General features: G+C 43.3%; 1 protein-coding gene across 1 annotated transcript in view; it reads left to right on the plus strand.

Annotated features, from left to right (window-relative positions):
- MAD1L1 (MAD1 mitotic arrest deficient-like 1 (yeast)) overlaps positions 1-14,608 on the plus strand; it is a 412,943-nt gene that overhangs the window by 144,054 nt on the left and 254,281 nt on the right. The window contains exon 11 of the mRNA XM_014946202.1: positions 5,206-5,350. Coding sequence (XP_014801688.1) covers positions 5,206-5,350 — 145 coding nt within the window. The remainder of the gene's footprint in view (positions 1-5,205; positions 5,351-14,608) is intronic.

The raw sequence follows: 14,608 nt of genomic DNA on the forward strand, positions 1-14,608 counted from the left end.
AGATGTTTGCTGGAGACTTGGGAGAAATAAAAAACAAGAAGAAAGCTTGTTTTCCTGCTGAGTCTCGGTAGTATTTTCTGTAGCAGTATTTCATATGGCCCCCAGTAAGGCACCGTTAAAGCGTTAAATAAAAGATGGCCACTAAAGATGTTAATATTTTACATTGTTGCTGCTTCTGAACGTGGTAACCAAACCACAGCTAACGTGGGATCCTCACCTCCACCCTCCCCACGTGTCTGAGGGCAGGGACTTCGCCGTTCTGCATGGGAATAAGAAAGGAAGCATAATAACGTGCCAAACAATCTTATTTTACTAAAAGTTAGCACCCAAACCTTTGACTTTTGAGGTGAAATACTTGTAGCACTAAATAATCTCTTTCCTGATGGTGGTTTTTCTAGTTTACCTTAATGTGTAAGTTCAGGCGGCTCCGTCCTGTGGCAGCGGTTGCAGGGCTCCCACCCCTCTGCCCAGCAGCAGTTTATAATAGATCCATTTTTTACCTTCTTAACTTAAGATGGAAATTTTTCCATTTTGCTAAGCCCCACCTTTCTTTCCCTGTGTCCTGTCCCTTTTAAAGTCAGACTCTTTGTCATTTTCTTCTCACTTCAGCTTTTCCATTTTCATTCCCATCCCAGGCGGTGGCGGTTCCTGTCGAGGTGGGTCTGGGGGAGGTGAGGAGGGGGAAAATCTGTGCCAGGACTTGGAGGGTGGTTCTGCCCTTATCCACCCGACAGTATGAAGACACGTTGGAGTTGCTACTTACGCCTTCATGTTGGCTTATAAAACCCTGGGGGAGAAGAAGCTGGAATGAGAAATAACATTTTTGCTCGAGCTCTCTGTTTTCCAGCGTGGTTTATGTCTCCGTGTGTCCTGTCTGGAAACGTGAAGACACGTTGAAAAGGCTGCAAGTTGTCAAGGCTCGGGAACGGCTGTGCTTTTCTTCATCCAAATGCCTTGCTACGAAACCATTTCCCCTGTTCCTTTTTGCCTCATTAGCTCCCGTGCTAACCTTTGTGTTTTGGACTCTGGCAGGGCGACGTTGATCGCCGCAGCCTGTTTCTGTTCGCTGAGATGTGTGTGCAATAGTGCTGTCAGCCTCCTCTCCCTCGGCACATCTTCAATGTTCTCCCCGTCCCCAGGTTCTGTTGCTTTCTCTTTGATGCCATCCTCCTTGCTGACAGTTGGCCCTGGAATATTGCGAGTGTCTCATCTTCTTCTGAGTTCCAACACGACCAAGACAGCGCTGCTCTTCTAATTGTCTCTTTGCCGCTGTGGACCTCTTGAAGTGTCTCATCTTCTGAGTTCCAACACGACCAAGACAGCGCTGCTCTTCTAATTGTCTCTTTGCCGCTGTGGACCTCTTGTTTTCCTGATACGCAGACAGGTTCTGGCATCCCTTTTGCTTTCCCTCTGATTTTATTGGTACCTCTGAGGTGGTAACTTGGCTACTGAAAGGATGGAATGATTAAAATAATGTTTTATGGCTGATGGTGTGGGGGGAGCTGTCAGCTGCTTTTGTACTTTTTTGAAGGAGATTATTAAAATGTATCTTACAGCTTCAGCATTCACTCTCTGCTGTCATTGTTCTTGGTCTTTCAAAAAACATTCTGGAAAATGAAGTTTTATCATTAAGATTACATTGAAGTGGATTACAGAAGGGAAGAGAGGAATATGAAGAGCCTCAACAGCTCAGAGCAGAAAGATGTTGGCATCTCATTCACTGGGATGTGGAACAAGGAACATTAATAGGCTGATAAACAGAAATGACTTTTCCTCTTTAAGGCTTAAAAGGTTTACTTTGAACTTGCAAAGATTTAAAAAAAATGCCAGTTCTCCAAGCTTATGTTGAATGGAGAACTTTGGGTCTATTTTATTTTATTTTTTGAGTGAGCCATTACGTTTGAAAAGCCATAGGTGTCATCAGTGTGGAGGAAGAGCACCCACAGCTAACTTCCCAATCCTCTTTTGTGCCAATAAGGAATATAACTTTCTTTGGGGATTTTTTTCTTATAGAGATGGTTTATCTTGTATTTGGTGCAGTTTCTGGAAGAATTACCAATCTGTCATAAGAGAGGAAGAAACGATCTCAATAATTTGCTTTGGCATGGTGTGGAGAGTTGTAAGAAAGGTGAATTTCACACTTCTTACAGGAAGGAAACTTGTGGTAACAGAGTCAGCTCAGAGAGTATTATTGTTGTCTCTGCTGTCATGGACATCTTTGGCATCTAAATTTTATCTACATTAATATCACATTTGATCTGGGGCTGACATATAAGCAGACAACGATGTTCTTTCCAAACAAGGTGTTTTCCAACCTAGTTTGAGAGGTGTTTATGCACCTGAATGTCTGTGCTCTCCAGGAGATGGGAATCTGAAATATTTTTCATTATTTCAAGATGGAAACCTTATATCAACACATATCTCATTTGTCTTTGTGAATGTCAACTCAATCATAATCCATCAGTCTATTCAGAATTTATAGAAATAGGTCACAATATTGTGAGATCAAGAAAGAAAGATTTCTCCCTTGTCCCATCAAAATGTTTTGCAATAATCAAATACGAGACTCTGGCTGGTTTGTAGTATTTAATCTTATGTTTGCATTTTTTTCTTTGGTTCTGACTCTAATCAGGACCATGTTCCTTTGATAGAGCAAATAACATTTGCAGTAGGGTTTCTGTAGCGACATTTAATTTGTTATAATGCAGTTGATGAGGTTTTTGTACTTAGGTTTATCCTGTGCAGGAAAAAAAAAAAAAAGAATATTGTTCAATATTGTTGAACTCTAATGAATCCTAAGAGAGTGGTTGAGATTTCCAGGTCTCCCCTGTCTGTTCTGCCCTGTGTTGGATGCTGACCCCATTCCAAACTTGGTAGACTGGCACATTTGATGGACGTAAGGTCTCAGAACCATGCTTGTGACATTTGATGTCTCAGTTATACCACTTAATTTAGCCCATAAATCACAATATGCCAGGACTCAACCTGCTATTTGTCATCTGGAGGGTGGCTTTTTTAATATGGATTTATTTTGTAGGATCTGACGAGAGTTGATTCTCTACCTTGTGGAATTCTTGTATTGTTCAATAAGGAAAAGGCAAGTGTTTCTGTTAATTATCCAGGAGGCTGAATTGGAGGTGTTTGCTGAGGTTGGGATGGAGAAAGGAGCATCCAGCGTGAGGCTGGCACCGCTTCATGTTCCATCACCATCGATGCTGCTCTTGGGCACAGGTTCCCTTTTCAACTGATTAATTAAAACAGAACTAAGGAAGTAGTGCCGCCCTGGGAATGAAATCATCCATTTTCAAATGCAGATTTGAAGCCCTCTTGATGAACTTTCCCACCTGAGTATGACAATGAAGAGACTTTATCACAGTCCCTGATTATTAAATTGGTCTGCGAATGGTTCAAAATTGAACTGGAGCTTTAAATAGGTTTCTAATTCATCCAGTGTTTTAAAATGCATATTTTTCTTCAAGGAGGAGGATTTTGAGGTAGGGAGACAGTTGCTTGGGGGATTTTGGTGAATTCCTACCTAAATTTCTCAAGAAGTACAATTTAGTGACCTGACAGGGCAGAATGTATTTAATTTACATTAAAAGTGTCTTTTAAGGCAGTGTTGCCTTTCAGATCTCTCTAAACAATACAGGGAGACAGTTGCTTGGGGGATTTTGGTGAATTCCTACCTAAATTTCTCAAGAAGTACAATTTAGTGACCTGACAGGGCCGAATGTACTTAATTTACACTAAAAGTGTCTTTTAAGGCGGTGTTGCCTTTCAGATCTCTCTAAACAATACCTTAACAATAGTGTTATTTTATTTAACAGCATTTTTATTTGTTTCTTTATAATGATAAAGAGTACCCCTCTGAAGCAACCAGTATTGTTTTTAGCATCACAGAAACAAAGACCTTCTGTTCCTGAGTAAGCCAGAGATGTTGGGTTTGATCTTTCTAGTTTGCTTGGCGAGGGTTTGACTTGTGTGCAATGCTTCTTTTTCTCATGTCCTGCTCTCTCTTTAAATACTTAAAAGTTAGTGCAGTCTTGGATAAACTTGTCACACTTAAATTATGAACTGACTCTTAGCACACAAGAATTATTCCACTCTTATTTCATTATTGATCAAGTCCTTTGCCGCCGTACTTCATCCCAGCAGCAGAGCAAGGGCCTGAAGGTCACACGTGAAGAACATCTCCAGGAAGACAGGGGTGATGATGCGTCACCGTGTCACACTGCACAGTGAGCTGAGAAGAAGAGGGACCAAGCTATTCTGGCTTAATTGAGAATTGTGGCCACCTTGCAGAAGAAGTGCTAATCACCTGGCCTCAGACCACATTTCTCTCCCCATACAGGTTGCTGGCAAGAACAATGTGCAGGTGGTGGCTGTAATTACTTGCTGAGGATTATCTCTCTGTCAAAGCCGATCATATTAAACCTCAGTTTTACTTCTACTTTGTTAATGATGCGTCACCGTGTCACACTGCACAGTGAGCTGAGAAGAAGAGGGACCAAGCTATTCTGGCTTAATTGAGAATTGTGGCCACCTTGCAGAAGAAGTGCTAATCACCTGGCCTCAGACCACATTTCTCTCCCCATACAGGTTGCTGGCAAGAACAATGTGCAGGTGGTGGCTGTAATTACTTGCTGAGGATTATCTCTCTGTCAAAGCCGATCATATTAAACCTCAGTTTTACTTCTACTTTGTTAAAAAGAGATTAAAAGATAGAGGAGAACCCAGGATCGTGCGTCGTTTGTTGAAAGCAAGGTGTCTTCTCAAAAGCAAACTGGTTGATTTTGAAACAGAGATGTGGTTCTTTAAATGCTTTGTACATGTGAGGGTCAGTAAGTGTCTTGCGTGGGACAAGGCTGTCACTGAGGTGGTTTTTCTCTTCTATCTTTTTCTGGGAATGGCTGATAATAAAACAGCAGCCAGTCAGTTTCCAGTGGTGCAGCCATAGGATGAAATGGCACCAGTCCTGGTGTCCTTGGCTTCTCTTCCTGGGATTTTCTCATCTGACTCCTCTCTTTTTCTGGGAATGGCTGATAATAAAGCAGCAGCCACTCAGTTTCCAGTGGTGCAGCCACAGGATGAAATGGCACCAGCCCTGGCGTCCTGGTATCGTGGTGATGCTTCTCTTCCTGGGATTTTCTCATCTGACTAAGAGGCAGTGGTCAAGGTTTCACAGGTCTGTGTTCTCTTTTTCAGTGCCCGAATACTGGAGAAGGCCCGGCAGCAGCTGCAGGAGGAAATTCTGCGGATTCAGAGCCAGCTCTTAGAGGAGAAGAAGAAGCGAGAGCAGCACGAAGCCCTGGTCAGGCGGCTGCAGAAACGGGTGCTGCTGCTCACCAAGGTGAGATTCTAGATATTGTGTCCTTATTTCTTTCCTCCAGGTGCAGTCCTTGCTGTTTCTTCTCTGTTCACCCCTCTAACTGGTACTACAAAGTTGATGTGGGGTCTTTGCGTAGTAGGTGCTACAGGAGACACGAAACCTGTCTTTTGGGCTGCATTAGAATAAAAGTCTAGTCCATCCAAAGGCTTTGCTGGTGTTCCCCCACCTGGGCTCGTGCTGCGTTGGCTTCGTCTCGGGCTTGGCATTTCTGCGAGGGCAGAGAATTGAATCCTGTTGTCAGTCGAGTGTTTTGAGGCTCTGAAGGGAATTGATATTGGCTTTGGCTGCATCGCCTCCTTTCCTAAAGAGAAGGGAACGACAGCACCTTGTCAACTGTTCCTGTGGAAAAACAATTTACAGAGAGTAAGAGATTCGCCTCCCTCTTATGCTGAAAGTCTGGTCGAATGTAATGGTAGGCACTAGACCAGTAAATTGAAAATGCGTTTTAAGATTTCTTTCTATAGGATATATCAAAGAAGTCTGCATTATCCTATATCGGGTATGCTCTCCTGATGAAATTCTATACAATAATTTTGAAGTCTGTAGAGCATTGAAAACTTTATATTAAATTCTGAGAGCTCTCTTTACCCAAAGGGAATAATAATTCTCTCTAGTCAGACCGATGGGTACTTCACATCCCACGATTACTCCTCCGAGCACTTCCCTGGTCTGAGCAATCTCCCTGACGTCCTGAAGCTGCTCACCTGAGGGAGCTTTTGTGTGTTCAGAAGGTTGGACTCAAGAGGTTGGAGTGAAGGAGAAGGAACCAGGCACATCCCCATGTTTGGGGAGGAAAGATGCTGGTGTGGGAGTGTCTGAGCCAAAGGGAAAGGAGCTGTTCTGTTGCTTGTGCTTTAGGCTTTGATTTTTCAGTATCAACTAAAGCATTTTGATGGGTTTTAATTGTGCTGTGCCCAGTTCTTTGTAATTCCCTGTCCCTGTTAAGCCAAAGAGTCTGTGATGTATGGAGGGGTAAGCAGGGCTCCTGTGAGCATGAGGCAGCTGCTTTACAAGTTCTATCAGATTCTGTCAGAGCTTCAGGCTGCAGAATTTGATGCCACAGAGAGTGGCATCAGTGAGAAGTGACCTCAGTTCTCTCTGCTCTGCACCAAGGCAGGCCCTGTGGCCAGTGTGGATGGACCAGACTCCATGGAAGCAGAAAAGGCATCCCTTCCCAGGCTTTCCAGTGCCCCCAGCAGCAGCCAGCCCTCCATACCATTCCAGTTTAGTGCTGGCATGGCTGGGTAGGACACAGGTAGATACCAAACCCAATAAAAATCCTTCCTTTTCAACCCCCTCTGCTGACCAGTATCGTTCTAGGCTGCTCAGCCCTGAGGGGAGTTTCTCAGATGGTTTCTAAAATACTGCCTTTGTTAACTTATTCCCAGTCCTCAACACATTTTGTGGTAGAACACAGAATATCATCACTTTTCTTTAAGTGCTGGACAAAAAAACAACAGTCCTTTGTCATGTAATGGATTGTGCCCTAATTTATATAGAAAGACAGAGCCTCTGCTTTGTTTGCTCTCCTCCCTGTGAAGAGGAGCAGAGGAAAAGTTGGAAATGTCCTTCATCAGACCAAGGCAAATAAACTTGTGTTTTCACAAGTGGAAGTTTTCAGTGTGCTCAACCATTCCTCAGCTGACCCCTTTTAAAGGGATAAAGACTTTGCTGTTCTCTGAAAATTTATATTCCATCCAGGGAATGGTGGGGGTCCTTTGTGAAGAAGCCCATGCATTGTGGTACTTGGACAATCTATCCTTGGCACTGTTTCTCCTACTGGATGCTCTTCTCATGCAAAATCAGGAGGAGGAATTTCATTTAATTAAAAAAGTCTGATACTGTGATTTAAAATGAGATTGAGCAAATATACTGCCTGTTAAAAATAATTATTTTACATTGAAAGCATATCACCTAGAATGGTATTTAATCATCTAATTAGTGGCACCAGTAGTACAGTGTGCTTCTATGTAATTTGAGAATGGAAAAGATGAGCTCTCTCTATTGAATCTTTGTCTTGTTAAATAGGACTGTGAAAATCTAATTTGGGGGAGACAATTATATATATGATTGAATTGCTATTGCTTTTGATAGTGTGATTTTTGCATTTGTGTACGTTTGACCCTCCAGTAGGGCAGGGAGTCTGTTCCCAGATGCTGAGCAAATAAGGATTGAAAGGCATCAGGGGTGTTCAACAGGGCAAGCTTAATGCACTAACAGCTCTCCTTTCTTTGGGCTCAAATTGTAACCTGGAAGTCTCAGGCTTTGAATATGTTTTAAAAGATCAATAGAAAACGATAAGCTGTTCTTCATTCAATAACAGTAGGACCTAATATTTTAGTAGTAAACACACTCTCTTCAGGAGGTACGTGCTTTTCCAGTCCGATTCCTTCTCAGCTTATCTTTATGGCTATTGAATTTTCGTCCTCAAAATTCAAACAATATTTTTTGGCTCTCACAAATTGCCTCTCTCACTTGTTCATCCCTGTTCATTTTCTACTTGCCACAGTCTCGCTCCTTTTTGGTTGCTCTCATATTTCCATTTCAGTGCATTTAACTTCTCCCTCCATTGCTTGTTTCTTCGCCTCATTTACTTCTTTTGGGCTTTCTTGACCTTACTTGGGCCTTTCCAGTTGGTTTACTGTTTGGAATCGGCACAATTGTCAGTGTAGGGTAGTTCAGTGACTCACTACTCCCTGGCAGATCTGAAGAACAGCAGTCTCCAGTCTTTGCAGGGGTCCAACCCAACGGATGCCACCTCCGACAGCAGGTTGGCCCTGGAGCTGTGACCTGCTGGTTATTCCTGCTGACAAACTGCTGTTGAGATCACCTTAGTTGTTTACTTTCTCCCATGTGTCCTTGTAAATCAGGGCAGTACTTAAGTTTTCTGATCTACATGTTTTCACTGAAACCTTAGACTAGATTTGGACGCCCTAGAGGCTTTCAGGCGTTGGTGGCTCAAAGGTATCTCCTGAAGTGTCTCTCTGTTCCCTTAAGGCGATGAAAACCAAATGGATGTTGGAAGGGGTGCATTCACTTGCTCTTTTAGACACCCACTAACCTGGGTGCTCTGACTTTGTGCTGTCTTTGGCTTTGCTCAGAGTTTCAGGGAAGTCTTTAATCTCCGCTTTATTACCTGAGGTAGTTCTGATGCCGCAGTGGTGGGAGAAATCTGAAATGCTGGGGGAAGACCTGGTCCACCTCTGCCCTTTTTCCTGTTTGATTTACTGTTATATTGGCTTTGAATGCCATGTTTACCCACAGAGTTTTGTGTTTGACCTGTGTTGTCCTTAAGCTCCTGAGTATTTCTCTTTTTCTGAGAGCTTTGCACACAACTCCTGGTCTTTGTTTATGAAACAGGCTTGTTAAGAGCAATCAATTCTGCTACTGAATGGCTAAAATTTGAATCTCCTAGGAAATTTTACATGACATGTAGGTCTCCCAAAATGAAAAACCTATTCGGAAAATCATTATCTGAATGCAAGCAGCTCATTGAGTCAGTGTTTAATGGAAAGAAAGCTATGGTCTGTTTATTTCAGGAGGCACAAATGGACCTCCTGCGGGAGAAGTGAGGCTGCAGAAAAGCAATAAAGGCACCATGAAGGGTTCCCAAAGCCTTCTGATGTGGAGGGCCAGAAGTTGGCTTGCGTGGATCTTTTTAGGGTTGTCAGCTCCTCCTCTCATTGTGTGATTTCACTCAGCCCTTAGAAAGGAAGGCTCCAGGGAGACCTTACAGCCCTTCCAGTATCTGAAGGGGGCCTTCAAGAAAGCTGGGGAGGGACTTTTTACAAGGGCTTGTAGTGATAGGATGAGAGGTAACGGCTTCAAACTGGAAGAGGCTGGATTTAGATGAGACATTAGGAAGAACTTCTGTGCTGTGAGGGTGGTGAGAGCCTGGCCCAGGCTGCCCAAAGAAGCTGTGGCTGCCCCATCCCTGGAGGGGTTCAAGGCCAGGCTGGATGGGGCTTGGAGCAACCTGGTCTGGTGGGAGGTGTCCCTGCCCAGGGCAGGGGGTGGCACTGGATGGTCTTTAAGGTCCCTTCCAACCCAAACCATTCTATGATTCTATATTTGTCATTTGGCTGCTGTCAGGGTTCAGACCTGCCAGCCTCTTCTCCTGCAGTTCAATGACTCCTTAAAACTGTTATTTCTTCTTCCCACAACGGAGCAGGTTGGCATAACTGCAGGGAGCTGCAGGGCAAGTAGGAACAGCCCATAGCACAGATGCCCTGGTTGCTGGTGGCCATTGCCAGGTCCTTCACAGGAACCTCTTGCCTATTTCCATACGCAAGAACTCAAAATGCAAAGTGCGGTTTCATTTTCTTCTTCTAACTTATCCCCAATGAGTCCAATTTGCTTCTCAAATTGTAGACTTTACGGATGTACTCTCCTAATTGCATCCCTTGCTCTCGTGTAAGGCACAAGGCAGCGAAGGAATTCATCTGACCGTGCTGGATGCTGCTGTTTTCCTGTGTTTATTCCCCCTCTGTGCATTTCTCTGCCTTTGGGTTCTCCACGGCCCGGAGAAGAGGCTGAAAAATTCCATTTAGTTTTCTGAGCGTTCAACCAAATCATGTGATCCGATAGGAAATCTGTTTCTATCGAGACATAATTTAGGCCATCACCATAAAAGCTGGTGATTAAACAAGTATTGATTAAGCAACTCCAGCTGACTGTTGATACCACCCGTTCCCGGAGAGATCAGTGCGAAGGATGTGACTCCCCGAGCCCAGAACGGCAGAGACGCAGCAGAAATGGGACTAGGTAATTAAACTGTTCATTAAGCATGGCAGATGCAGAGTTCAGGACTTGATTTGCCATCTGCTTTGTTTTGTAATCAGTAAAGATTTAAAATAGTGCTAAAGGTTTCTCTGTCATATTGTGTCCCGCATTATGTATTTTTCTTCAGGGGCAGACGATTTTGAACTACAGAGAAGGATCTTAAAGTTGTGGGGGTTGAGTGAGGGGGGTGAATTAACCCTTTTTCTGGGATACCTAAAAGTTTAACTTTAAATATTGCACTTAGTAGCACTAAAACCCCCCAGGCTGGCAAGAAGATGCCTTGCAACAAATATTTTTTGGGGTTTTATACCCTGTGCTCTGTGTGCAGGGAACACAGACAGCTTTGGGGCAGTACGGAGTGCTTTTCCCTGCCTGTTTTTGATACAATGCCTCTCCTTTCCCTCAATCTGCTTGATGACTTCATGCCTATCATTTAAGCAGCATCATTACTCCAGCATCACCAGCTGCGCTGCCGCCCCATGCTCCATCCTTACCTGCTGCCAGCCCAGCCCTGGCCAGTCCTTCCCCTCTGCTCACCGTGTCTCCCCTTATTAGATCTTTATAAACCCACAGAAGTTATCTTCCCCTTCGTGCCTGCCAATAAATACATTTTAAAGCAATTCCACTGCTCCCTCTTCTGCCATTCAGCAAAGCAGGATTTGTGGAGCGAGGCAGAATTTCCTAGATCAGGCACTCTGGGGTTGGAGGAGACCCACCAACCTTTTAGGTTGAGCACAGCCCTTCTTAATTTCAACTTGATTATATCAATCAGTTCAATAATTTCAGAGAAAAGGTGATTGGTAGTTAAGGGCGGAGGGGGAGGATAGCAAGGGAAGAGAGAAGATTGGTAACAGCTGTGGGACAGAGGTAATTGCTGCCTGTGGAGCAGCTGGGGGGTTGAACAGGTCTCTGCTGAGTTCCAGTAACATCATGAATTTTAATTCCCAGACTCCTCTTGTAGGGTGCCTTTCTCAAAGGAGGAGGATGAACAGGTTGGAGGTGAGGTAGGTGCTGTTATGAAAAATCCCCCCTCTGCCCCCATTAGCTGGTGTTATATCTCTCCGGGGCGGTTGATGGGCCTCCTACTCACAGTTTCCACAGGAGGGTCTGGGTTACTGGGTAAAGAGTGCTGTGTTTTGTGAGGATTAACTGGGATTTTGGGGGCTGCTGACTGCTGCTGTAGACGTTTTCTTTTTGGGGTTGAGGAGATACCATGATTTGTGTTGGTCTTCAACAGCCGTGTGTCTTGGGAGGTGGAGCTTCTTCAGGGAAAGAGAGGACTGGTTTTAAAACTGGTTGGTTTTTTTTTTTTTCCCCCCCCTGTATAACCCACATTTGATATGATTTTTTGGAGGAACTTCTTCCAGTTCCTTTCTGTGCTAAGTTTTAGTCCTGACCCACTGTACCACTATCTGGAGGTTGGGAGCTGCCTCCCAAACATGGCAGCATTGGAGGTGACTTGCTGGTCCCCTCTTTGTCTGTCACTGGTCTCCTTCACCTTTCTCAATCATCTTGCTCTCTGCATTGTAAGGACCTTTAAACCACGATCTTGCCTTCCGTATGGACCAGGTTTTTAGGATCTATTGACCTGATTTCAAATATCTCTAGATCTCAGAGTTTGAAAGTGCTTTTTCTCTTTCTGTGCCGCACGGATCAGTCCCACAACACTCTCATGGCAGTTTTTGCTGGGATTTGTCCAATGACAGACTAACTTTGTGCTGATTTATACTTGAAGCTTTGCTATATTCATGACAAGATCTTATTTGCGTGCTTGACATTTAAAAATATTGTGTTTGGAATGTGTTATTTATTTTGAGACCTTTATTAAGCAACCTCAGTCTAAGGGTTTAATTGTTACTGATAGCTAAGAGTATAATTACCTCAGTAAAATATCATGACTATATTAAGCAAATGGAAATTGTTTTCCAGAATAAAGTGAGTACAAGCCATTTTCCTTTGAAACAGGCTGTTCCATGAGGCCTGCTAATATCATTTGCTAATACAATTGCAGAGTCTCTCTAAAAAGACTGAATTTGGAGAGCTGGAATGGGTGTGTTTGGGGAAGTGGGTATCTGTAGTGACTTCGAAGGAGCAGAGAGAGATCATTTGGAAGGAGGAAGGACCTTTAAACCAGAAAATACTACTGTTTCTCGAGGGAGATTTGCAGATTTCTGAAAGACAGGAGAAATGTGTGGTTTCTGGCATGGGCTCCCAGAGAAGCGCTTGGTTTGACGTTGGTTTGCTCATAGGTTTATGACTTAGGTTTTTTTACTTGATAAAGAAAGCAGCAGAGCTGTTGAGTTCTCCCTTCCTCATCCTGCTCCAAAATGACTTTTCAAAGCCCAAGAGTTCCCTCCTTCATTTCTGACTTGTCTGGAAGGGTCTCTGGGTCTGAGATGACCAAGTTGTTTGCTGGCTGTGGACATGGCAGATGTCTGGGAGCGTGCTCTGCCCTGACCTTCTCGCTTTCCATTAGATCCTCCCCACTGAGACATCTTTCTCTTGGTCTGGTGTTGCCCTAATTCTCCGTAGCTAGTGGATAAACTTGCCTTTTCACTGACTTTGGATATTCTGCCTCTTTGTGTACCTCTGTGGGTCCCTGCAGGAATTTGTCCCGCGGAGGCGTGAAGGTGATACGCTTCGTTAGGGCAGAGCTTCGTCACCCGGGGGGCTTTCCCCATGGCAATAGCAAACGGTGGCTTCAGATGCCCAGCCTGGGGGCAGAAGATGAATTGACTCATGGGCCTGCCTTCTTTTTGCCTCTCAGAAGCATGAAAGAGCTCATAAAAATTAATTTAGCAAATTTTTGGGTAACAATTCTATGTAATTCTTTGGTTTGCCTTCCTTTGCCTTTCAGAAGCATGAAAGAGCTCATAAAAATTTAATTTAGCAAATTTTTGGGAAACAATTCTATGTAATTCTTTGGTTTGCCTTTTTATGTATCTGGTAAACCCCATAATGATAAAAATACAACGTGTATCACTATCTCTGCATCTGGTGCTTTTGAGGCAGAGGCACAAGGACAGCCTCTGTATTCTTATTGATGTTATGTCTGACAATTTCTGTTTAAGCGAAGTGTTTAGAGAGTTTTTAACAATTTTATAAAAATTCAGGATATGCAGCAAAGTTAAAAGTAATGAGTTATTTTATCGAGGTATTTTTGAAGTGATATAAAAATGTGATCTTTTTTCCCAGAATACTGACTGCTTTGTCCTACCACCACTAGATATTAATGCTCAATGCTGAGAGGTTAGATTATGAAAATTAGAGATATACCCATAAAAGAATTTGTTTGACCTTCAATTCTCATATTTCTCTGAGAGAAAAGGGCTGTAGGACTTCTAAAGGTAAAATATTCAATAAAAAGAAATTAGGTTAATCCAATGTTATGGCTGAGAATTTAAACTGGCCCAGGTCAGGTAATTCAAAGTTATAGTTCCCTTGATGCGTGTGCTCTAACATTTATTCCTGTGCTCCTGGGCCCTGAATGATGAGGGATGGTGGAAGGAGGAGGAAGCAGGAAGATGGATGGATGGGATGGGAGGTTCTTGTTAAGGGAAGGGGAGCAGAACAGACCCCCCTTGGGGTGGCCTGGCATGGGCTTGGGTGGCATCCAAGGACAGGGGAAGGGACTGAGGATCTCTGAACAGCGGGCTCTGAAGTGCTAGCTGGGATAAGCTACACAAAAAGGGTTTTTTTTCACATTTCTTTGTTCCTCAAATGCTTACAGTTTGAAGGCATTAATATCTGTGCCTCTTAGAGGGGTGGTATTGCCACAAGAACTGCAGCTTTGAATCTTTGACTTCTCTCTGTTTTAATTCTCAGCCATAAAACTGGATTAACTGGGTTTGCTTCAAGTTGAATCACAGTGGATTTTTTAATTTTTTTTTTAAAGGATAGGGGAGAGAGATAATCAAGTAATTGCACAGTAGCTTATTTCAACATGTGATGTGAGCCTCTGGTAAGAACAGCTGCACTGCTCAGACTCCAGTCACTCGGAGCAGCCCCTCAGATGAAGACCCAAAATCTTTATAAAGCTGAGGGACTGTCTGGAGAATTAAGGATTTTGGGATTGCTCCTGGCACAGCACGGTGCAGTACTAACTGCTTTGTTCAATGCACGTTCACGATATCTCAGGTCAAGCATTGCTTAAATTCATGAATACATTAGAAGTCAAATGAGTTTTTATTCAAAGCATTTTGGAAATGGTCTTTGACCCGTGGTTTGTTGCATTGAGGAGAAATGAGCTGTTCCCCATCTTATGAGCACATTTGCTTAGGTACTATTTCGGATAGAGACAACATTATTTAATAGAAACTACAGCAAATTTGAAGAATTAGTCTAGTTTCGGTTAATGGATTCTGATTGGTGTCATGAGATTATTATATTACAAGTTTCTCAATACATCTGTATTTTTTAGGGGTTTTTTTAGTGCTG

The sequence above is a fragment of the Calidris pugnax genome, unplaced genomic scaffold, assembly GCF_001431845.1.
Source record: "Calidris pugnax isolate Ruff unplaced genomic scaffold, ASM143184v1 scaffold123, whole genome shotgun sequence".
Taxonomy (NCBI): domain Eukaryota; kingdom Metazoa; phylum Chordata; class Aves; order Charadriiformes; family Scolopacidae; genus Calidris; species Calidris pugnax.